Here is a 25,332-nt window from a genome sequence, read left to right on the forward strand (position 1 = left end):
GCATGTCTATGAAGCCTATGTGACCCATGTAGTAATCTCCTTGAGAACAATGGATAGTTGACTGTTGTCTTTGTCCCGAGTTTAGGAAATAAGAGAAAATGTTTTTTGTTAAAAGAAACACAGTCTCAGCATTCCTATTAAGTATTTCTAGTGTTTTCTCTATTTTCAAAATGACTATTGTAACTATTATTGAAAGTAGAATTTTCCTAGCGTTCTGTTTTGCCCTCTGCTGCCCATGTTTTTATCCATCTCGGCCCCACTCTAGAATTCCATCCCTGAATTTTTGCTTTCAGGCACTCTTTTTAAAAAAAAACCAACACCTTTGACACAGCTTTTGATCAACTGCTGCTAATAGTGTCGCATCTTGTTAGTGAAATACAGAAGGAGGTCATTCAGCCCTTCAAATCTGCACCAGTTTTAAAAAATAATTTTGTCCCACTCTCTGGCCAGTTCCCATATTCCAGTTTTTTTTTCTTGTACATATATCTAATGCTCTTTAGAAGGCAAGTGATTGAATCAATTTTCACCTGTTAGGCAGTGCATTCCAAAACTTGCTAATTGTGAAACAATTTTTCTATGTGTCATCTCTGGTTTTTTTGCCAATCATCTGTCCCCTAGTTTTCGATCCTTCAGCTGTTGAGCGGTTTGGTTTTTTATTATTCCCTCAAACTGTCATGATTCCAAACACCCCTCCTAAATCTTACCTGCTCCTCTGTTTCTGAGAAGAACAGCCCCAGCTTCTCCAGTCATAATCCCACATCCCACATCCCTAGAACTATTTCAGTAAAATCCAAGTGTCTGCTTTCCAAAACCCCTCATCCTTCCTACTGTGCGGTGGCCAGATTTGGATGCAGTTCTCAGCTGGGTCTGAACCAGTCTTTATTAAAGGTTTAGCAGAACTTCTTGATTTGTGTGCTCCATGCCTCTGTTTATAAAGCATAGCATCCCATGGACTTTCTTAACAGCTTTGTTAATCTGTCATGCACTTTGAAAGATTTATGCAAAAATAATGCCAAGTTGCTCTTTTCTCCTGCACCGTTTTAAAGTTGCATCATTTAGCTTGCAGTCTCTTCATTATTGCCACTGTTATGAAAATATCTAATTTTATGATTCATGTGTTTTACGAGTAAAACTTTTAGGCTGGAATTGAAGCTTTTAAAAAAAAAAGTGGAAACGTCTGGTGTGGGAAACTGGTAAACAGCCCTGAAATAGGTGCAATCCAAACAAAACTTGGTAATTACAAATCAAAAGAGACATTTTGTTATGTTATTGGGATGGTGATAAAAGATATTCAGGCCTAGAATTATAATAGCTACTTTAGATCTATCTGGAGGAACTGGTTTGTTTCAAGACATCTGTGAAATGTTTTAAATTTGGAGTGTAAATCGGGGAAGTTTCAAATTATTCACGAAGATTCCCCAGATCAAAGACGCCAAAAGCAAATTGTAAACACTGGGCTTCTTAATGGAACCAGAGGGCTGTTATTTGTATTAGAAATTCAAATTATTCAGGTGGATCCTAGAATCAAATGATTGAGTTGAAGGTAAAATAATTTGTTTAACTTTGGAACATCCCAGGTATGCTACACTGCTACAGAGAAAGGCTATGAAGTATGGAGTTTATCCCACAGAAACAAACAAACAAAGATGTGGATAGGCAGTTGGTTATTTGCCTGCAGCCAGAACAATGAGCACAGAGACCATTAGTAATCAGGGGTTTCCTGATTTAAAGTCACTAAGCAGGAATTGTGAGCAAGGCCTGTACTTGGAATGCAGAGTCCAAGTGCATGAGGAATTAAAATTGTCAGATCTGCTGGTAAAGCTAGTGCAACAGATTGACAATGAAATCTTCACAGAGGTCATTGAGTGCCAGACTGAGAAATGGAGGAGAGTCTGTTTGCATTTGAAAGAGCTGTTACACACTCTTGTTTCAGATTCAGAAAACCTGAAGGAACCCTCAAGATCCTGTAATGAATTGAGGAACTCTTGGATGGAAACAAGGGGTTTGATTTTTCAGGCTTAAATAATGGTTTGCAAAATATAGTGTTTAATTTGGCACTTATTGTGTTTAATTCTTGTGCAGTCTAAGTTTTTGTTTAAAACATGAAATTTGTGGTGTAATTTCTTTCAATTAATAACTGGGAGTTCAAATTGTTTTTTAAACCTTAATGGTTTCCTTGGAGATCATAACACTACCAAAACCTATCTGCATTGAATTTCACGTGATTGTCCATTTCACCAGCCTGTCTCCTTGCTTGCTCAACATCTGTGAAGTACCTTGGATTTTTTTTTGCATTTAAAACAATTAATAGATGTCAGTTGTTGATATAGTGATCTTTTAGATTGTTATTAAAAATAAGAGACTTGGGTGTTAGATGTTGTTTGCTCACAGTAAAATCCCGTCAGATGTTAGAGATGGACAATAAATATTGTCCTTGCTATTGATACATATCCCGTAAATGAATTTTTAAAATCGCCATTTTATAAAAGTGTTAATTAGCAGATATTGCCACATCTTATACAGTCATATGTGGAACACACTTCTGCCATTGGTGATTCAAGCCATTTTAAACATTTACTTTTAGTTATGTTCTTCATACTAAAAGGTGGAGAGAATGCATTTAGATTTCTGATCACACCAATTATTTATTGTGGAACAAAACTAAATTCTGCAATCATTAATAGTATGACATAACAGCCCAATTATTGCAAATTTATCCTGTTAGAAGCATACTGTTGCATTTATCATGCCAGTACGAATCTACTTGATCATTTTTTTCTACTTTTCACAACTGTTATTGTCTTACCATTCTAAGCTCTTGCTTTTACCAATTGTAGATGGAAAAGATGAAGAGAATGAAGAACCTCCTAAACCAATTGTGAATGAAATCAAAGAGGAGGATGCAATCTTTTCTAAGAAGTATGTAATTTTGTTCTGAAATATTGTTAAAGCTGAGTTCTACAGATATTTAACTGTTTTTGTCACTGCTACCTACTTCATTCACCTTTCATACCTAGTAATGAGTGTTTTGTATTTTAGTAATCTTCTGAAGCGCCTCTTTTTTTTTTCCCCTATTGATTCATGATTCAAATGTGCAAGTCAAAATTGCTTTCATTCCACAGAGGAGAAAAACAAGATATGAATTCTTCTTTGAAATCTATTTGAACCCTGCACGGTCAAGCAATATCTCACTGCTGTATATAATCTTACTGCTTTAATTTTCTTCCTATACGTAGAAATGCATAGCCGTTACAGGATGAAAATGGACCTTTTGGCCTAATTAGTCAGTCTCTGCATTTATCTTCCACGTAAGCATTTATCTGATATTTCCACATCACTTCGACTTTTTCCCTTTCACCCACCTGTCTAATCTTTAATGTCAACAGTTTCTGCCTTCCTTACCCTGGAAATGAGTTCCACTTTCTCAAATCCAAACTTCTGTGTAAAGAAGTGTCTCCTCTCCCCTTTATTGTAAATCTTAAATTAAATATTATATCTACAGCTCCTCATCTGGACCTGTCAGCTGCAAGAAACAGTCTGCTTCCATCTGCTTTGTTTAATTCTTACAAATGTTTAAACTTATGGATGATATCACCATGTTATGTGTACTTTAATGAAAAGTACTTTGTTTTCTTGTATTTTTACTTCATGTTAGACAGCATTCTAGTGAATCTATGTTGTATCCTCAAAGTATCATTCCAAATATTTCATGCTACTCTGACATCTTACGAAGGTTGTGTATAGGCTTATCATTAACTCTTGGCTTTTATATTTTATATTACTTGATACGGAAAACCAATAATTCTGTTGGCTTTTATTACAGATTTAGCAACCTGACTTGCTGCTCTCAGTTAATCTGTACCCTATTTCTTCCATGTCACCAAACCCACTCCCATTCAGAGCATTTTTAAACAAAATTTGTCACCTACCTCAGATTTACAGACATTGAACACATTTCTACCAGTTTTTCAACCCATTCTCTCATTACCTTGGCACTATTGCTTTGGTCATATAAAGAATTAACTATATTGACTGCAAATTATGCCACCACTATCAGTTTATAATGAAATCATTGTGCACAGTTAATAGAAGGATCTGACCCTGTTGGGCATGACTACCTATTTCCAACCACTCTCTAAAAACAGTCTTTAAGTCTATCCTAATCAATTTTAAATGTACTTTGTTACCTTCCCCCAATTTCATGCACCTTAATCTTCTATAAGGGTATCATGCAAAAGTTTTCTGAAATTTGTCTACATTGACTTCATTTTCCCCATCTATCATGTGTTATTGCTACCTCAGACTTCTATGACATTTGAAATCTGTGTGGACTGATTTTACTTTTATTTTTACCAAGGTACATGTGATCATTTCATGGTGTGGATGGATACCAAAGCATGGTGGTTATATTATTGGACTGATAACGCAAACTCATGTCTAATGACTTGGAGACATGAGTTCAAACCTCACCACATTCAATTAATTAAATAAATAATGGTGGCCACAAAACTACTAGATTGCTGTAAAAACAGATCTGGTTCATTAATGTCCTTCTGCTGACCTTCCCTCACCTAGCCTCTGTGATTCCATACCCACAGAAATGTAATGGATTTTTAACTTGCTTCTGAAATGCTCCAGAAGGCCATTAATTTGTATTACACTACCAAGACAAAGTGTAGGGTTAAAACTGGAAGGACAATGGGGCACAATAAAGATGCACCCAGCCCGGTCAAACGTGCACGATTCTTCTAACGTTCTGGGGATATGCTAAAGTTGGGAGAGCTGTCTCAGCCTCATCTTTTCAGTCTGCTATCATCGTAGAATCATTCTTTTCACCAGTTTCCCCCACTACTCCACCGTGAGGTCTGTCCATTGGCAAAGATTGTGATACAGTGGTACACAGTCAGGAGGAATGACCTTGGGAGATTAAAACATTGACTCTTGATTTCAGATCCCATGAAGTCCGAAGACAGCAGGTAATTCGTGGTCAAAGATGTGTAGGTTAAGTTGATCGGCCATGCTAAATTGCCCCTTAGTGTCAGGGAGACTAGCATGGTAAATACATGGAATTACAGGGATAGGGTTTGGGTGGGATTGTTGTCAGTACAGGCTTGATGGACGGAATGTTTCTGTAGAGATTGTATGATCACCATCTGCTGTACTCCCTCAGTCAGTTCTCCAGTTCAGGCATTGAATGTTTTGAGTGGGGACTTCATTGTCAGTCACTAAGCATGGCTTGTTAGCACCACTATTGGCTGAGTATTGAAAGGCATAGTTGCCAGATTTTGCTTGCAACAGCAGTGAAAATATCAACACAGAAAATTTGTTGTCAACCCCAACAATCTATCAGACACGGATGCAAATATCCATGTGAATTATTAATGACCACTGTACAGTCTTTGTGGAGATGAAGCCCTGATTTCATACTGAGGATGCCATCCACTGTGTTGTGTGGTACTACCACTGTGCGAAATGGAATATATCCAGAACTGATTTAGCAACTTGTAAATCAATAAACAGGCATCCATCAAGCACTGTGTGCCATCAACAGCAGCAGAATTGTATTCAACCACAATCTGTAATCCCCTTGGCCCTGCATATCCCTCATTATCATTACCAACAAGCCATAGGGGAGGTGGTGGCATGTTGGTATTGTCACTGGAATGGTAATCCAGAAACCCAGAGCAATATGCTGGGGACCCAGGTTCAGATCCCGCCACAGTAAAATTTGAATTCAAAGAAAAGTGTGGAATTGAAATCTAATGATGACCATGGAAACATGTTGATTGTTGTAAAAAAAAAAAATCTGGTTTACTAATGTCTTATAAAGAAGGAAATATGTCATCCTGGCTCGGTCTGGTCTACTTGTGACTCCCAAATCCACAGCAATATACTTGGTGCTTAACTGCAGCCCTCCATGCACCCAGAGCAGTGGACAATAAATGCCGGCCCGGTGACGGCCATGCCCAATGAACAAATAAAGAAAGCTAAGGGATAGATTGAACAAAGTGCAAAATGACATGAAAGCAGCACTAGGCACATCTAAAAGTAAGAACATGCCATGGGAGAAGCTACAAATGTAGGGCTACATGCATTTGAAACAGCATGGCAGAGTAAAGCAATCCCACCAGCCAATGGATCTGATCAAAGCACTACATTCCTACCACACCTTGTCATGAATATTGGCTGCAAGAGCTTCCTCATCGTCAATGATAGCCAAGCCCAACACGTACAAAAGAAGTGTTTATGACCGTCTTCAGCCAGAAGTGTGAGTGGATGATCCAACTCGGAGTTCCCCCTTTTCACAATATCAGTCTTCAAATTCAGACATGTTTCAGCACTTGAAACACCGTAACAAATAGGGCTATGGACCTAGTGCTGGAAATTGGGATTGGAATCGGTAGGTGCTCATGGCTGGAATAGACATGATGGGGCAAAGGGCCTTTTTCTGTGCTGTATAGTCTATGATTCTAGTCTTGTTTCTACCTAAGCTGTAACTTTGACAAGTTGACAGTGAAAAATTGCCCTGGCCATAAAATCAAGGCAAATCCAATCCTGCCAATTATTACCCACCAGTTTACTCTCAACATGGATGTTAAGCAAATAAGCCTGTGAATTCTTGGATTAGCTTTTTTTTTGAAGAAGTGGTACAACATTGTGCACTCTCCAGTCCGTTGGCATGCATTAACAATGATGCCTGGCGATAGTTCTAGAACCTCTGCAATTTCCTATGTCATTTCTCTTCAGCTCCTTGGATGCATCTTGTCAAGCCCTTAGTCTCTCAGCTAATAGCTTTAAAAAAAAAGTCATAATGTAACTCAACTCAGTGTTAAGCACTTAAGCCTGGAGAATGTATAACAATCTGCTTTCTTTTATCATGGTTAACAAAAGAAACCACACTCGTGTACTGTTCATAGGTGTTGTTAGTTTGTAACTTTAAATGTCACACTTGAAGTTTAAGTCATTTGAAAAAGCAAAAAACATCTATAATCCCTAAATGATTAGATAACACTCTCTTTTACGTCTCACCTCCCTTTTAGTGCACACATTGCCAGAAAGGGCATTTTATAAAATGCAATGCTTGCCACATACACTAGTTGAAAGCTCAAACTGCTTGGGGAAAATGTACCCAGTTACAACCCAGACCTTCTGAGACAAACTAAAGCCTTGAAACTGAAAATTTAAGGACATCGAAATGGAGTTGCGTGGGTAAATTTAATCATCATTATCTGTAAATTGCTATTTTTAAATTTCAATTAGTTTTTTAAAAAAATTGCAAAAAAAATTTGAGAAATTTATTTTGGAGCCCGGAGCAGTTGAACTCGCTTCATTTTGAAATCTGGAAATAAAAGTTTTCGGTTAAAAAAAACCCATGAAATTGCAGAATTGTCATAAAAACACAAAAGTTCACTAATATTCAAAGAAAATCTGCACATGCTATCTGGTCCCACACCTATTTGGTCAATCCTTAATTGTCTCCTTAAGCGACCTAGTCACTCAGTTATATCAAACTGCAACCAGCAGCCAAAGAATCATTCAAAGAACATAGAGGCCATTCAACTCGTAGAATCCATGCCAGTGTTCTGTAGAGCCATTGGTCAGCATGATTCCCCCACTCTATCTCTGTAGCATTGCAACAGTATTTACCTCAAGTTCCCATCCAATTTATTTCTTTTTATGGAAAAGGATGAGGAGCAAATCAAAATAAGAATTAATAATTAGAGAACAACCAATTTCAGTGGATTGAGAGTAGATCTGGCCCAAATAAATTGGAAGCAAAGATTGGCAGATCAATCTGTAACTGATTAATGGTTTGCCTTTAAAGAAGAACTTTCGGATACTGTCAGAACCGGGAAAGGTAGGCAAACAAATTCAAAACTCCCTAGATGACAGAGGTAAAGCGCAAGCTAAAGCAGCAAAAGATTTCCAAGGACACATGTCAGGTAGATAATACAACTGACCAGGCTGAATATAGAAGGTTCAGAAGGGAAGTGAAAAAATAAACGAGAACAGAGACAAGCAGCAGACATAAAAGGGAATCCAAAAGTCTTCTATTGGTATATGAATAATAAAAGGGTAGATAAAAGGAGCAATGAGACAGATTAGGGACCATAAAGGGCATTTACACATGAAAGCAGGGACATAACTGAGGTAAATGAGTATTTGGCATCAGTCTTTACCAAGGAAGAAGGCCAAGACCCTACCCAGGTCATGGTGAAACAGAAAGTAGCTCAGGTGCTTGTTTGGTTTAAGGAGAAGATATTGGACTCGCTACTGCTGACTACCCAAATTTGGTAAGATACCAGAGCCTGGTAAGATGGATCCCTGGATGTTGAGGAAGTGAGCATGGAAATTGCAGAGCCACTGGCCATAATTATTGAATTCTCCTTAGATGCAGGAGCGCGCTGGAGAATTATAGATGTTATACCCTCTTTCAAGAAAGGTTGTAAAGATAATCCCATCAGCTACAAATCAATTAGATTAACCTCTGGGCAAGCATTTTGGGACAAAATGAATGGCCTCTTGGGCAAATGTGGGTTAATTAAGGAAAGACAGCATGAATTAGCTAAAGGCTTGCTTGAGTTTTTTTTTGGAAGAGGTCACAGACATCCTTGATAAGGGTAATATGGTTGATGTGATGTATATGGACGTCCAAAAACATTTGATAAAGTATTGCACAACAAATTTGTGAGCAAAGTTGGAGCCCGTGGAACAAAGGGACAGTAGCAACCTGAATTCCAAGTTGGCTGAGTGACAGGAGACAGGGTAATGGCGAATAGTTGTTTTAACAGGGGGCTTGTGAGGCTAATAGCATTGACTTGGTGTACATGGATTTCCAAAAGGCACTTGATGAAGTGCCACATACCAGGCTTGTTAGCAGAATAAAACATAAGAGTAGCAATGTGGATACAAGGTTGCCTAAATGACAGAAAATGAGATTGGCGAGTGGTTGTTTTTCAGACAGGAGTAAAGTATATAATGGAGTTCCCTCAAGGTTGGTGTTCAGACCTCTTGTTCTTGATTTGTGTTAATGACCTAGACTTTGGTGTATGGGGAGTAATTCGAATGTTGCAGGTGATACAACATTTGGTAATATTTTGATCTATGAGGAGAATGGTGTTAAACTTCAAAAGGACAGAAAGCAGTTGATGGAATGGGTAGAGCAGCAGGTGAAATTCAATGCAAAAAAAAAGCATGAAGTGACTTATTTTGATAGGAAGAACATGAAACAATAATACCAAGTAAAAGGTAAATGTGGTGCCGGAGCAAAGGGACATGGGGCATATGTGCACAAATTGTTGAGAGTGCGGTTAGTAAAGCATCTGGGATCTGAGGCTTTTATAAGTAAGGGTGTAAGAGTTCAAAAGCAAGGAAGTTATAATAAACCTTTATATAAAACACTGGTTCAGCCTCAGCTGGAGTAGCTGAACATCCCAGCTCTGGGCACCACAGTTCAGGAAGGATGTGAAGATGTTGGGGAGGGTGTAGAAAAGATTCATAGAGTAGATCCATGGGTAAGAAACTTCAGTTATGTAGATAGATTGAAGCTGGAACTACTTGATCTTATTGAATGGCGGGGCAAGCTCGAAGGGCTAGATGGCCTACTCCTGCTCCTATTTCTTATGTTCTTATGTACTCTCCTTGGAAAAGATTGAGAGGAGATTTGTTATGAGGTATTAAAAATCACGGTTCAAGACAGAGTAGTTAGTGTGAAAATGTCCCCTTTACTTGAAGGAAGATCAAGAAACAGGGCAGAGATTTAAGGTAAGTGGCAAAAGAGGTATTGACAACATGAGGAAAATCTTTTTTTCATAGTGAGTGGTTAAGATCTGGAAAGCATTGCCTGAGTATGGTGGAGGAAGAGTTGACCATGGTACTCAAAGAAATTGGATTATTATCTGAAGAGGAATAATTTTCAGAGGCACAGGGAAAAGATAGTGTCACGAGGTGCATTGCTCTTGCCGAGCACTAATACGGACATGATTATCCAAAGGACCACCCTCTATCATGTTTCAGTGATTTAGCTCCTTCCCTGTTGCTGATACCACTTCAGGTGGAATTTATTTTTTTAACCTCCCTTCCACTTGTGTTCTGATACCTCAAAACTCTCTGAAACATACTGTCAAGGATTAAAGTCTGGGATACTGCAGCTTCTGAAACTTCATACCCTCAGGCTCACTCTCACTAATTCTGCTACTTGAGATTACACTTAAAATATATTTGTTTATAAAGGGACGTTCTTTTGCAAGTTAATAAATGGGGAATTTGTGTTAAATATCAAAAAAGACAAATTACATTTGTGGGATTCTGCACACTTTTTAGTTTAGGCTTGAGTGGCAATTTTATTTTTGTTTATGCAGGTGTAAATTGTTCTACAAGAAAGATGGGGATTTCAAAGAGAAGGGAATTGGTACAATCCATTTGAAACCTGTGGCAGATCAGAAGATCCAACTGTTAGTGCGAGCAGACACTAATCTAGGTGAGTTGATTAACATTTATTTTCCAGATATCTTTGATTTATTTTTGTCACATGTATTAGTAATCACTGAAAAGTATTGTTTCTTGCGCACAATATGGACAGATCATGACTGATACAGACTGATACAAACGGCTTTGTGATATGTGACAGAGTAATTATTTTATCCCTCGTTCAGTATGTTCATTACGACATTGCTGTTTCTTGGCGTTTGCTGCGAGTTTATTGGTTGCTGTTTTCATACAACAGTTACAATACTTTAAAAAGTAATTCATTGGCTGTAATGTAGTTTGAGACATCTTGTCATGGAAAACATTGTAAATACAAGCCTTTTTTTTACAAATGAGAACCAGGCCAAATGCAGTAAGTTGAGAGGGAAAGTGAAGAGTAAAATAAGACTGACAATGAATATGAAAATATAATGTAAGCTAACATTACATGGAACTCGATCTTCTAATGACATGGAAAAAATGAACAGGTAGTAAGAGGTGAGGTGGATTCAATTCCTGTCAGGGACAAAGAGGGTGAGTTATGATTAGAGGTGCAGGGTAAGGTTAGACTACTTTGAGCTCTTTCTTTTGTGTTTGTCCAGGAAGAGGATGCTGGTAATTTATCAGTTGAGATGATATTGGATGAAAATTGATGGATAGGATGTTCTGAAAATACTGACTCTTATTGAAAAAGTTGCCGATGAGGGGCTTGTCAGGGTAGATGCTGAGGGTTTTGTCTTGTGGGAGAATCTTGGACCAGAGGCCACACTTTCAAAGCAAGGGTTGCCCATGTAAGACAGATGAGGAGCAATGTCTTCTCTCTAAAGGTAATGAATCTGTGAATTTCTTTAACGCGGGGGGGGGCTGTCGAGGCTGGATCTTTATGTATGTTCAAAGCTGAAGTGGACAGATTTTTAATCCAGTAAAGGAATTGAGGGTATAGCGATGAGTAGAAAAGTATCGAGAATTATCACATCAGTCATGATCTCATTAAATGGCAAAGCAGTTTTGATGGGCCGAATGGCTTATTTCTACTCTGTCTTATGGTCATCTGGGTTCCTTACATCCAGATTGCTAAAGGAAGTGGGGGTAGAGATAGCTGAAGTGCTTGCCATAAGCTTCCAATCAACTTTAGAACCATTAACATAGAAAATGGGAGTAGGCCATTCAGTTCTTCAAGGCCTGCTCTGCCATTCATTAAGAGCATGGCTGATCATCCAACTCATTAGCCTGATTTCCTTCCCCCAACTTTCTGCATCCCTCTAATCCTGTCAGAAATTTATAAGTTTCTCTGAGAACCCCTGCTCATTGTTTTGAACACCAGCAATTATAATCCTAACCAACTCCACCTTTTCTCATAAGTCAGTCTGGTAAACCTTCACTGTGTTTTGAGTTTGGCAGCAAGGGCTGATTGTATACTGCCTGTATTTTGCCTGTTGTGAACAGACAAAGGGATATGCTGTTCGATACATTCCTGCCATTCATTGGAATGTATGCCCTATATATCTGGCATCATCCAGCACTGAAATTGATATGCCACATTGCTCATTTGTGTGATAAGCAGAAGATTGCTTTGCTTTGCTTTGGGTTCAAAACTCAAAACAATGTCCAGCATTTGATGTGATTCCACAATTGGACAACACCTGCTAAATAATCTGATTCTGCTAAGAATTACACTGAAACCAATTTAAAGTTGTTCATTGGTGCTCAGTGTGGCCCACTTACACATGCTAGAAGCCACATATATTCATACACACGGCTGTGTCCTTTTCAGGCAGAGGGAACACTGCGTCTTTTTCAACTAAACAAAAGTTTAAGGAACTGTCGTTTTGTGACTTATTCTCCAGAGCAATGCCTTCTCCAATCAAAGTCAACTTACTTGGTTTGAATTTGAACAAAAGTAGGTAGTTGACTGTTCCATGTTACATTTGCCATGGCAATGCCTCCACCAGACTCCACGGCCAGAATTTTCTGACCGTTCATGCTAGTAGGATTTTCCCATCCCGCTGCAGCAAATGGAGATTTGGCTTGTCGCTAAAATCTACATCTCTGCTGCAGCGGGAACGTGGTCTGAGCGGGTAAGGTTTAATTTGATTTTATTATTGTCACATGTATTAGCGTACAATGAAATGTATTGTTTCTTGAATGCTATACAGACAAAGCATATCATTTATAGAGAAGGAAAGGAGAGGTGCAGAATGCAACATTATAATCATGGCTAGGGTGTAGAGGAAGATCAACTTAATACAAGGTAGGTCCATTCAAAAGTCTGATGGCAACAGGAAAGAAACTTCTTAAATCTGTTAGTATGTGGCCTCAGACTTTTGTATCTTTTTATCATAGAAATCATAGAAACCCTACAGTACAGAAAGAGGCCATTCGGTCCATCAAGTCTGCACTGACCACAATCCCACCCAGGCCCTACCCTGATATCCTTACATATTTACCCACTAATCCGTCTAACCTACACATCTCCAGACACTAAGGGCAACTTTTAACATGGCCAATCAACCTAACCCGCACATCTTTGGACTGTGGGAGGAAACTGGAGCCCCTGGAGGAAACCCACGCAGACACGAGAATGTGCAAACTCCACACAGACAGTGACCCAAGCTGGGAATCGAACCCAGGTCCCTGGAGCTGTGAAGCAGCAATGCTAACCACTGTGCTACCATGCCGTCCGATGCGAGAAATACGTCTGGGTGTGTGGGGTTCTTGATTATGCTGACTGCTTTTCCGAGGCAGCAGGAAGCATAGAGAGTGTCACTAGATGTGTGGCTGGTTTGTGTGATGGATTGGGCTCGTCCATAGTTTCATGATGATTTGGAAAGAGCTGTGATACAGCCAGAAAGAATGCTTTCAATGGTGCATCTATAGAAGTCTTTAAGAGTCATAGCGGACATGCCGAATTTCCTTACCCTCCTGAGAAAGTAGAGGTGTTGATGGGCTTTCTTAACTATAGCGTTGGCATGGAGGGTTGTTGGTGAATTGGGCATCTAGAAATGTGAAGCACTCAATTGTTTCCATTTTATCCCCATTGATGTGGACAGCGGCATGATCTCCACAATGCTTCCCGAAGTCAATTACTGTCTCCTTCATTTTACTGAGGGAGAGATTATTTTTGTCACACCAATTCAGATTCTCTCTTTCCTGTACTCCATCTCATCATTGTTTGAGATCTATGGTGGTCATCATCAAACTTGAAAATCAAGTTGATGGGGAATTTGGCCAAACAATCATAGCTGTATAAGAAGTATAATAAGAGGCTGAGGACGCAGCCTTGTGGGGCAGTGGTGTTGAGGATAATCATGGAGGTGGTGGTATTGCTGATCCTTATTGATTGTGGTTTGTGGGTCAGGAAGTATAGAATTCTGCATTGCAGAAGGAGTCCATTTGGCCCATCGAGTCTGCACCAGCTACAATCCCATCCAGATCCTATCCCCATAACCCCATGCGTTTACCTTAGCTTGTCCCCCTGACATTAAGGATCAATTTAGCATGGCCAGTCCACCTAACCTGCACATCTTTGGAGTCGAGGATCCAGTCATGGAAGGAAAAGCCAAGCCCTAGGAGATGAATTTCATAGGAGTAGTGGTGTTGAAGGCTAAGCTGTACTCAATAAATAGGAGCCTAACATAAATGTCTTTGTTATCCAGTGTTGAGTGTAGATCACATCCCATGCGTCAATCAACCAGCACTCTCTTCACACATAATATTAATTGTTGTGCCTTTCTTGTGAGCTATCCTGATAGCAAAGATTTGCAAGCATGTCTCTTTCAGCAGTAAATGTTTTTTAGACACTGTTGCCAAAATTAAACTGTTAGACTTATTGGAAATTGACAATCCAAAGTGTGTTGTCCATTAGAAAATTTAACTATACAAGGGATTAAAGGGATTCAAAGCAAATTATGGGCAGTGGATCAATAATAAACCTGATGACCAAAATGGTGGCTTTTATTGAAGTATACTTGGTCAGTTTTACTCTGCCTAGAAAAATTTAAATAATTTCTGCATTAAGAAATCTAAATGGTTTTTTTATGCTTGCATTTGGGGATGGAGGACCAATTTCCATTAACCAGTAGGTCATTAATCAGTGACGTAAATTTAAGATTCTGATACCAAGAGGCTGTTGAGCCATCAAATAGCCCATTGAAATTTGTGGCAGAATCTGTAATTGCCTTTCAAGGGGAAGTAGAGATCTATTTGAAAAATAAAATTTCATTGTGCAAGGGAATGAGATTATAGGGAATGGCTTGTATGGTTCTATAATTTAATGACTTTCTTTCTTTTTCTGTTGATCAGGAAATATTTTACTGAACATTATGCTTCATCCATCACTGCCTTGCACAAGGACAGGAAAGAACAACATCCTCATTGTTTGCATTCCCAACCCTCCCATTGATGAGAAGAATCCTGACACTGCTATTCCAATTTTGATCCGCGTGAAAACCACTGAAGATGCAGATGAGCTCCACAAAATTATAACTGAGAAAAAGGCTGCACGTCAAGTGTAATTCCTGCTCACTTCAGTGGCGTGAAGATTTTTGCCAAGTTGCTGCTAGGGTCCTTATTTCTCTTTTTTAAAAGTTAATATTTGAGGGAAATATGTTGGTTAGGTGGATTGAATGTCAATGTATTCATCTAATTTGGACATTCTTAGGTATTATCCTTTTTATTTGAAGTGAAATTGCTTTCTGCACACAATTGTGACCTAACCTGATTTTTTTTTAAGCAGCATTGATAACTCATTTTATACCTTAAGTTTCATTTAATGGGGCCAGCATATTCCGTAACCCTGCAATTCTTGACCAGGAAGAATTTAGGGGATTGGAGATTTTAATTCTTACCTCTGCTATTATTCAGTCTTGTTAAACTGGTTTTTATGGGTTCTTGGACAAATTCCAAGCTGCAGTAATATTTGAAGCTGCTTTAATAATTGGAGTATGGGTAAATGATTACTATTCTTCCTCCTCTCCTCCTCCTTCTTCTCCCACCCCCCCCCCCCCCCCCCCCCCCCCTCCATGCACCCCATTGCATCCCATTCTGAAAAAGCCAATTAAGTAGCTCTGTCAACAAAAGTTAAAATGTATGAGGTTCATACCTGATGTGGTAAAATAAGATGAAGTAATGAGCCTAGGAGAACTTGGAAAGTAAAACGAGCAAGAAAGGCAGACAAACCAAATCAGAATCAAAAAGTGATTGAAAAGACTACAAGGACAAGGGAGAAAATGACAGGTGAACAACATTGAACATAACCAGGTGATAAAGAAATTTAGATTTTTGTCATTTCCACCAAAATCACTTGCAGCCATCCATTTTAACTGCTTGTAAGTTACATGATTTTCATTTCATGTCATAAAATTGTAATAAAAAATTACATTGAATCTGTTGATTTGTTGAGCTTGATTCTTGTACATTGTATCCTACAAGTAGTTTCACTGTACAAAAATAGTTCCATATTTTGCAGATCTATCTAAATTAACCTTGTAACCTAAATTAACCTTTTCTGTTGAAATGGTCATAATTTAGTGCTATGGAATCTCTCTTGAAAATAACCTACTGGTGGCGCAAATTCATCTGTTCAATATTGCTTACTCATCTATATACAAAAATTCAAAGTTTCTTAAATTATGGCCTTCAGGTCATTAGAATTGGCTAATATTATGCAATTGTATAATGTTTTTGCTTAATACGTGATATTTTCATGTCCTACAGTGTAGTTCTGGAGGTTTCCTTTAAGATCTTTTAAATTTGCATAATTTTGATCTGAATTTTAAAATATGAATATGGTCTATGCATCTGGATTGCTGAACCTTGGAGACAAAATGGAATGTTGGCATTCATTGCATGGGGAATGGAATCTAAAAGTGGGGAAGTTATACTATAATTGTACACAGACCACATCTGGAATATCGTGTTACAGTTGTGGTCTCCTTATTTGAAAAGAATACAGTTGGTTAGAAGTAATCCAGAGAAGATTCATTCTGTTCATTCCTGGGATGAGGGGCTTCTCTTGTGAAGAACAGTTGAACAGGTTGGGCCTATATCCACTGAGGTTTAGAAGAATGAATAGTTATATTGAAACAGACAAGATCCTGAGAGGACACCACAGCTGGATACTGAGAGGATATTTCCATTTGTGGGGGAGTCTAGAACTAGGGGACACAATTTAAGAAAAAGAGGTTGCAAGACTTGAGAAGTTTTATTCTCTGAGGGAGGTTAGACTGGAATTCATTCCCCAGGGAGCAATGGAGGCTGTGTCCTTTGATAGATGAGGAAGCCTAGGGCAATAGAAGGGGCAAACAGGAAAGTGGAGTTGAGGCCACAATCAGATCAGCCATGATCTAATTGAATACTGGAGCAGGCTGAAAGGGCCAAATTGCTTATCCTAAGTACTATGTTTGTGTTTGAATGCCAAAGATAAGCAAATGTACATTAGATATGATCAATAGAATCAATATTGTCCTTTCCGTATTCAGCCTTCAACAGTGTATGAATATGCAATATATAACTTGAAAACAGCGCTGTGTATCTTAAATCTTGAGCATCAGCTTTGAACTGGGTTTTGAGCAACAATATGGGAGATGTTATTTTAGCACTGTGGGATTAAGCAACTGCCTTAAACTTAAGTATCTCAGGAAATGATCAATTTTGACAACTTTGTCATAGTCTTGGTGTGTTTTAAATGATCATAGGATCAGAAATGATTTCAGCACAGGAGGAAGTAATTTGAACCGATACCTCTGGTATCATCTTAAATCGGTCCCTGGAGTGCCTCAGGGGTTGGTGCTGGGGCCTCAGCTATTTACCATTTATATAGATGATCTGGAGGAGGGAACTGAGTGTATGGTGTCGAAATTTGCTGATGACACCAAGATTGGTGGAAAGGCAAATTGTGTGGAGAGTCTGCAGAAGGATCTAGATAGGCTGGGCGAATGGGCCAGGAACTGGCAAATGGAATTTAATGTTGGCAAGTGCGAGGTGGTCCACTTTGGTAGGAATAATGGTAGGAATGATTATTACTTACGTGGAGAAAAGCTGCAGCAGGCGGCGGTGCAGAGGGACCTCGGGGTCCTTGTGCATGAGTCGCAAAAACCCAGCTTGCAGGTGCAGCAGGTGGTCAGGAAGGCGAATGGGATGCTGGCCTTCATCGCGAGGGGGATTGAATATAAAAGTAGGGAGGTCTTGCTGCGGCTGTATAGGGCATTGGTGAGGCCGCAGCTGGAGTACTGTGTGCAGTTTTGGGCGCCGTACTTACGCAAGGATATTTTGGCCTTGGAGGGAGTGCAGAGGCGGTTTACTAGGCTGATGCCGGAGTTGAGGGGGTTGAGCTATGAGGAGAGGCTGAATAAACTAGGCTTGTACTCGTTAGAGTTTAGAAGAATGAGGGGAGATCTCATTGAGACGTATAAGATGATGAATGGGATGGATAGGATAGAGGTGGAGAGACTCTTCCCGCTCAAAGGACAGTAGGACTAGGGGGCACAGCCTCAAGATAAAGGGGGGGCGGTTTAGAATGGAGTTGAGGAAGAACTTCTTCGCTCAAAGGGTGTGAATCTCTGGAATTCTCTGCCTGTTGAAGTGGTGGAGGCTACCTCGCTAAATATTTTTAAGAAGAGGGTTGATGGGTTTTTGATAAGAGAGGGGATTAAGGGTTATGGGGAGAGGGCGGGAATGTGGAACTGAGCCACGACAGATCAGCCATGATCTTATTGAATGGCGGGGCAGGCTCGAAGGGCCAGATGGCCTACTCCTGCTCCTATTTCTTATGTTCTTATGTCCCCTCTGGTGTTCAACTCTACCACCAAAGGGAACAATTTCTCTTAACTACTTCCAGACCCCTCATAATATTGTACATCTAGTTGAGACTAAACTGGTGTTTTATACAGGTTTGTTTAAATCATTAAAAACCTTGCTTGCCCTGATTCTGGCAAAGGTTAATCATCTTCAAGTCACAGTTTTGTTGTCTATCGATGTACTGGACTGCCTGCTGACATGACTTGTGGATCTGACCACAGATGTATTAAATGTGGCTAGATCTTGTCACTAATCCATAACTGGATGCTATCCGTATAAAATTGCATGTTTAAATCCCTCATTAGTTTTTGACATTAAATTGCCATTTTATACAGTTTTTATGTTCAAAATCCAACTAACAATTGAGAAGTAGGAATAACGATCGTTGACTGAAATTGATCTGTAAAAATGCCTGTTTTAAATACAGCAAAAACCTTTTTCAAAGCTGAAGTTCATCAGTTACACCCAACCAGAAATCCAGAATGAATGACCCTAAATTTTAACATAAAAATAGATTGATGCTGCAAGTGTGAGATGGAACTTTTTGATCGAATAAGGACACTGCATGCTGACTTGGATAATTCATCTAAACTGTGGAAAAGAGACAAAGGGATCTAGCAGTACTGACACCTCTATAAAAGCTATAGTGGTTAATACAATCTTTCAAGAGTAAACCAAATCCTAGGATTCATTTATAATGGGATGGAATTACAAAGTAGCGCTATGTTAAACTTGAATAGAACCTTGCTTAAACCAACTTAAATCTAATACTGTGCACCCTTCTGGATGTAGAGATACTGGAAAATGAATGCACAAAATCTCAAAGTTGCTACCAGAATTGAAGATATATTTCTTAGGAAATGCTAACAGTATGAGGTTCTTTTGTCTAGAAAAATGAAGGCAGAGTGATTTATAAAGGGGTTTGATGGGATAGACATAGAGAAATTTCCACGAGGGAATCCAGAATTAATGGTCCAGTAGGAAAAACTTAAGACTATGGAATGTCCTACCTTTAAGGTGTAATGAGGTGAATAACATAGATGAATTCAAGGGAATGTTGATATGCATGAGGGAGAAAGGAATGGAAGGATATGTTAACAAATGACTAGGATGAGAGCAATTTTATGTGGAGCCTAAACATCAGCATAGTCTATTTAGGCCTGTTTTTGTTTTACAAACTTTACATAATTCAATGTAACCCAGTTGATTGGCATGATTAATATGGGTCTGAAATATGATTCTTGTTAGAGTTACTTATTTTAGTAACTTCTGTTGGCTGAAAGAAATGCTGTCATGCAGTTATATTTTAAAAATAATGCCCCAAAGTGCAGAAGTATCAAGTATTAAACATCCATTTATATGGTCTTAAAGTTCTACATTTTCTTTTTACAATTTACTCCAGTCATTTTAGAATCACACCCCTGCTTCCTGTGTTTTTTTTAATGATTGTTCTACAAAGAAACTACAATCTGTTTTCTAGACATGCTTTCAAGTATTGCAATTTTATTTGGTGACTGGTTGCTCAGTGTACCAGACTGTCATAGGAAATCTGTAACGCTTAAGTAACGCCCAAGTCAATTTTCTTCAAGTTGCTTGGCGTCCTGTGATCCCTTTGACAAAATATGGTCCAGAATGCAGGCAAAATGCAAAATCTTTAAGGCCTTTCACATGAAGAACCATGCCATCTCTAGTTGTGTGTTCTCTTTTATTTTAAAAGCTTGAATTAAAACTGATTCTAATCTATAATGTAACTTCTGAATTTTTTCCTGAGTCTGCAAGACTACTTGTGGCTGAAAACAGGTTGTCGCAACTTTGTCCTTGAACATAAACCATTTGAAGCCAATCTGTTGAGAATTTTTGTTCTCTTAGAATTTGAGCTTGGTTTCAACATTAGATTTTTACAGAAAACAGTTCATATCCATGTATGCAGCCATCAGGTCAGTTCTAAAATGTAGTAAGGATAATAATTGTCAGCATTTTAATTTTTGAAAATGTTTGCATCTTAATGAGCTGACAGCCAATATCATGAAACAAGTTCTTAATGATGTTATGTGGAATATTTGACAGAAAGTGACCCTGTTTAACCAGAAAAGCAATGGTTCTGTACATTACTTTGATTTTTTACAAGCTAATTTTAGATAGCTTTGCAATTTGCAACTTCCTTGAATTTGGTGACTATTAGATTAGAGCACTGGATTGCTCACTCTTCCCCATCCCCAGCTAAACTTGGCAAAGATTTGAGTTGCTCATTGTACAGATCAAAAGCACAGTACACATTGAGTAAAATCAATCAAAGGACACCAAATTAAATAATGGAATAAGTCTCTTCAATCAATGTGCTCTGAATCTGGGGGTGTCACTATGATATATTTTAAAATGTGTAGGAGTTGTAAAACAAGATATTTTGCTGCACAAATCAGAAGTACATTTAATGATATTAACTATATTGCTCTCTCTCTAATCCCTCACAGAAGCCTCTAAACATTCTAAAATAGCTGCAAGGAATGCATTTTGGTTTATATTTTCATATATAATGTGATTGCTTTCAAACTGGGGTAATAAGCATTTAGTTTATATTTGAGTATTTGAGTTTCTATGCATTTCCATTAGATTCCTACACGTGAGAATTGACCATTTTACATTTTCTTTGCATTGTTAGTGCAAACCAATTCTAAATTGTGTACATGGAGTTGTCAGTCATTGATTAGGAAAACACCAAGTGTATCTTCTCAATTTGAGTGAGAAGTAAAAATGATATTACATTATATCCGCACAGTATTGCAAAGCAGCATCCAGATGCATATTCATTTTGGTTAGTTTTTTATGCTTTTATGTAAAAATGTAGATCATTTTTGGATTTTCGCTTCCAGTAAACATTCCAATGTGTGTTGAATGGCAGATTTTTTTGCTTCTAAAATTTGGATTTGTAACGATTGGAATAGTGGCAAGTATAAAAATAAGTTTAATTATGTTGAGAAAATATGTGGTTAAAATGTTTTGAATAAACGATATATGGCTGGGGTATCATGGAAAATGGTTTTTAAGATTAAGCATTCTAGGTATTGTTTACTTGGAGTGTGGCATCTGTGTCACTACCAGAACACAGTACTTCTGGTAATATGTGACATCAGATTCGTAGGATTTTTAAAATCACTTTGTCTATAAATTCTTTAATTCTAACTTCTTAGTAAATATCCAACTGTTTGGACACCATTTCTGGCATTAATCATTATTGTCAGCCTAAGACAATTCACTGCGTATGTTTTATATTATGTTTCTAAACTCCAAAACAGTTGAAACCGAATGGATTGAAATTTATTGTTATGCAATTGCACCTCCTCCTAAGGATTTTGGAATTTTCTGTATATTCCATTTTATTGAGTAATAAAAAGGGATTCATTTGTCGGAAGACATTGATGTGATATTCTAGCTGTTTTGCATTTAAAGAAATCTTGTTAATGTCTAAATGCCTTTGTTGTAAAAACTTATTGTGATAAGAGCATTTAGCTTTTTAAAATCTATATGTGGCAGCACTACTATGTGTGAGGAAGTACAAATTTTGATGAGGGCCAATTTAATTTTATTGCTTTAAGTGCTTTAGCTTATAATCTGATCACTTTATCTCAATATTTTCCTTTGGTTTATGTACTCTTGTTATATAATCATCTGATTCCATTAAAACATGCCCTACCCCTTCATGATTATTAAAACTAAATAAGTTTGACTTGAAATGAAGCCTTATTTGAATCTTCTGAATGGACATTACAATCTCTACCCAAAAACATGAGGGTCTTCCTATCAGAGCATGTAGCGTATTAATAACCAAACCATCACTGTGAAACCTGTTGGCTCTTGCTAGGTGTGCTTTCCGATAACAGCTATTTCCCTTAATTTTGAAGCGTGTTGTCCGATTTCTGGATATCAAGAACTTGGCTAAAGCACTTGAAGATAGAAATGAAAATATGTAAATCATTAAGTATTTGCATGAATAAAATGTGGTTTTCAGAGACATTGCTATTCTGCCTCTTACGAGTGGATCATTTTATTGTGACTAGTTTTATTCAAATAGTGTATGATATAATAGCAACAAATATGACAGCACCTTTAACATAAAGCATCTCGTGGTGCTCCACAGGAACATCATAAAAGTAAGTATGACACAGACATAGTGATATTAGTCCAGATGACCAAAATTTGGCTAAAGAAATCAATTTTATGTAGTCACAAAGGAGAAAAACAAGTTGGTGAAATGTAAGGAGGGTATTCTTTTGGAGTCTAGGCAAGTGAATACATGGCCACCAACAATTAAAATAGAGGTTTGCTCAAGAAACCAAAATTAGACTAGCACAGATCTCCAAGGCTTTTGCAGCTGGAGATTAGAGATATCGTCAGTAACAAATCTTGTCATTTGTTTGTTAAATGTTTACTAGACATTTGTTATCAGTTTCTGTTCTGATAATTATATTACTCATTCAGCTCTGTCAAATAGTATGTTTTTGCAGATCATAGTTAAATATTTAAGTTGTTGGCAGTTTGCATTTTCTTGTAGGCCATTGCTTTCCTTATCCCTCATCTGAAAGCTGCAGATGGAGTGAAAGCCAGCTAAGCCATAAAATGAAGGAAATAAAATTTTTGTTACATCATACTTAAGGTGGCTAGTAGATATAATCTTTAACATATTTCCTTTTATACTGTACTACAGTTTGATTTTGTATAATTTCTTGTGTTTTCCCTCCGAGAAAATTTCAACGCAAGGGGAAAAGTTTTAAATTTTTCTTTCGAAGTGCACCTTCTAGAAGGTTAGCAAATATATAATTAAATATTTGAAGACTGCTGACTTAAACTCTGTGAATCACAGAATTGTTGCAGCACCGAAGGAGGCTATTTGACCCATCATGTCTGCACAGGCTCACCAAATGAAAATCATAACTTAGTGCCATTCCTGTGCATACTGTTTTTATTCAAGTAATTGTCTAATGCCCTCTTGAAAACCTCAGTTGAACCTGCCTCAACCACACTTGCAGGCAATGCATTCCAGATCTGAATCACTCATTGTGTGAAAAAGTTTTTTCTCACCTCACACTTGCTTCTTTTGTAAATTACTTTAAATCTGCACCCTCTTGTCCTTTTACGAGCAGAAACAATCTTTCCCTACCTACTCTGTCCAGTTCCGTCATGATTGTGAACATCTCCATTGAATCTACTCTTAACCTTCTTTCCAAACTCTCCAATCTAACCTCATAACTGAAGTTTCTCATAACTGAAGTTTCTCATAACTGAAGTTTCTCATAACTGAAGTTTCTCATAACTGAAGTTTCTCATAACTGAAGTTTCTCATAACTGAAGTTTCTCATAACTGAAGTTTCTCATAACTGAAGTTTCTCATAACTGAAGTTTCTCATAACTGAAGTTTCTCATAACTGAAGTTTCTCATAACTGAAGTTTCTCATAACTGAAGTTTCTCATAACTGAAGTTTCTCATAACTGAAGTTTCTCATAACTGAAGTTTCTCATAACTGAAGTTTCTCATAACTGAAGTTTCTCATAACTGAAGTTTCTCATAACTGAAGTTTCTCATAACTGAAGTTTCTCATAACTGAAGTTTCTCATAACTGAAGTTTCTCATAACTGAAGTTTCTCATAACTGAAGTTTCTCATAACTGAAGTTTCTCATAACTGAAGTTTCTCATAACTGAAGTTTCTCATAACTGAAGTTTCTCATAACTGAAGTTTCTCATAACTGAAGTTTCTCATAACTGAAGTTTCTCATAACTGAAGTTTCTCATAACTGAAGTTTCTCATAACTGAAGTTTCTCATAACTGAAGTTTCTCATAACTGAAGTTTCTCATAACTGAAGTTTCTCATAACTGAAGTTTCTCATAACTGAAGTTTCTCATAACTGAAGTTTCTCATAACTGAAGTTTCTCATAACTGAAGTTTCTCATAACTGAAGTTTCTCATAACTGAAGTTTCTCATAACTGAAGTTTCTCATAACTGAAGTTTCTCATAACTGAAGTTTCTCATAACTGAAGTTTCTCATAACTGAAGTTTCTCATAACTGAAGTTTCTCATAACTGAAGTTTCTCATAACTGAAGTTTCTCATAACTGAAGTTTCTCATAACTGAAGTTTCTCATAACTGAAGTTTCTCATAACTGAAGTTTCTCATAACTGAAGTTTCTCATAACTGAAGTTTCTCATAACTGAAGTTTCTCATAACTGAAGTTTCTCATAACTGAAGTTTCTCATAACTGAAGTTTCTCATAACTGAAGTTTCTCATAACTGAAGTTTCTCATAACTGAAGTTTCTCATAACTGAAGTTTCTCATAACTGAAGTTTCTCATAACTGAAGTTTCTCATAACTGAAGTTTCTCATAACTGAAGTTTCTCATAACTGAAGTTTCTCATAACTGAAGTTTCTCATAACTGAAGTTTCTCATAACTGAAGTTTCTCATAACTGAAGTTTCTCATAACTGAAGTTTCTCATAACTGAAGTTTCTCATAACTGAAGTTTCTCATAACTGAAGTTTCTCATAACTGAAGTTTCTCATAACTGAAGTTTCTCATAACTGAAGTTTCTCATAACTGAAGTTTCTCATAACTGAAGTTTCTCATAACTGAAGTTTCTCATAACTGAAGTTTCTCATAACTGAAGTTTCTCATAACTGAAGTTTCTCATAACTGAAGTTTCTCATAACTGAAGTTTCTCATAACTGAAGTTTCTCATAACTGAAGTTTCTCATAACTGAAGTTTCTCATAACTGAAGTTTCTCATAACTGAAGTTTCTCATAACTGACACCTAGGATGTAAACCTCTTGCGTGCTCACTGCAATGCATTCATCTCCTTCACTAAGAATTTTAAGAACTAGAAGCAGGAATAAGCAATTTGGCACCTTGAACCTGCTGTGTCATTTAACATGATCATGGCTGATCCCATGCCAGCCTCAACTCCACTTTCCCATCCATTTTCTGCCCCCACAATCCTAAGGTAGTGAATTCCACTAAAGTGTGATGGTGCCCAGAACTGTATACATTACTCCAGCTGATGGCTAACGTTTTGAATA

General features: G+C 37.7%; 1 protein-coding gene across 1 annotated transcript in view; it reads left to right on the top strand.

Annotated features, from left to right (window-relative positions):
- The window catches only part of nup50 (nucleoporin 50), a 61,838-nt gene extending 46,393 nt beyond the window's left edge, over positions 1–15,445 (top strand). Inside the window, exons 6-8 of the mRNA XM_080191682.1 lie at positions 2,838–2,919; positions 10,362–10,480; positions 14,770–15,445. Coding sequence (XP_080047808.1) covers positions 2,838–2,919; positions 10,362–10,480; positions 14,770–14,981 — 413 coding nt within the window. The 3' untranslated portion in view covers positions 14,982–15,445. The remainder of the gene's footprint in view (positions 1–2,837; positions 2,920–10,361; positions 10,481–14,769) is intronic.
- Positions 15,446–25,332: the final 9,887 nt, after the last annotated feature.

Source organism: Carcharhinus amblyrhynchos, chromosome 6 (assembly GCF_965287045.1).
Source record: "Carcharhinus amblyrhynchos chromosome 6, sCarAmb.v2.hapA, whole genome shotgun sequence".
NCBI classification, from domain to species: domain Eukaryota; kingdom Metazoa; phylum Chordata; class Chondrichthyes; order Carcharhiniformes; family Carcharhinidae; genus Carcharhinus; species Carcharhinus amblyrhynchos.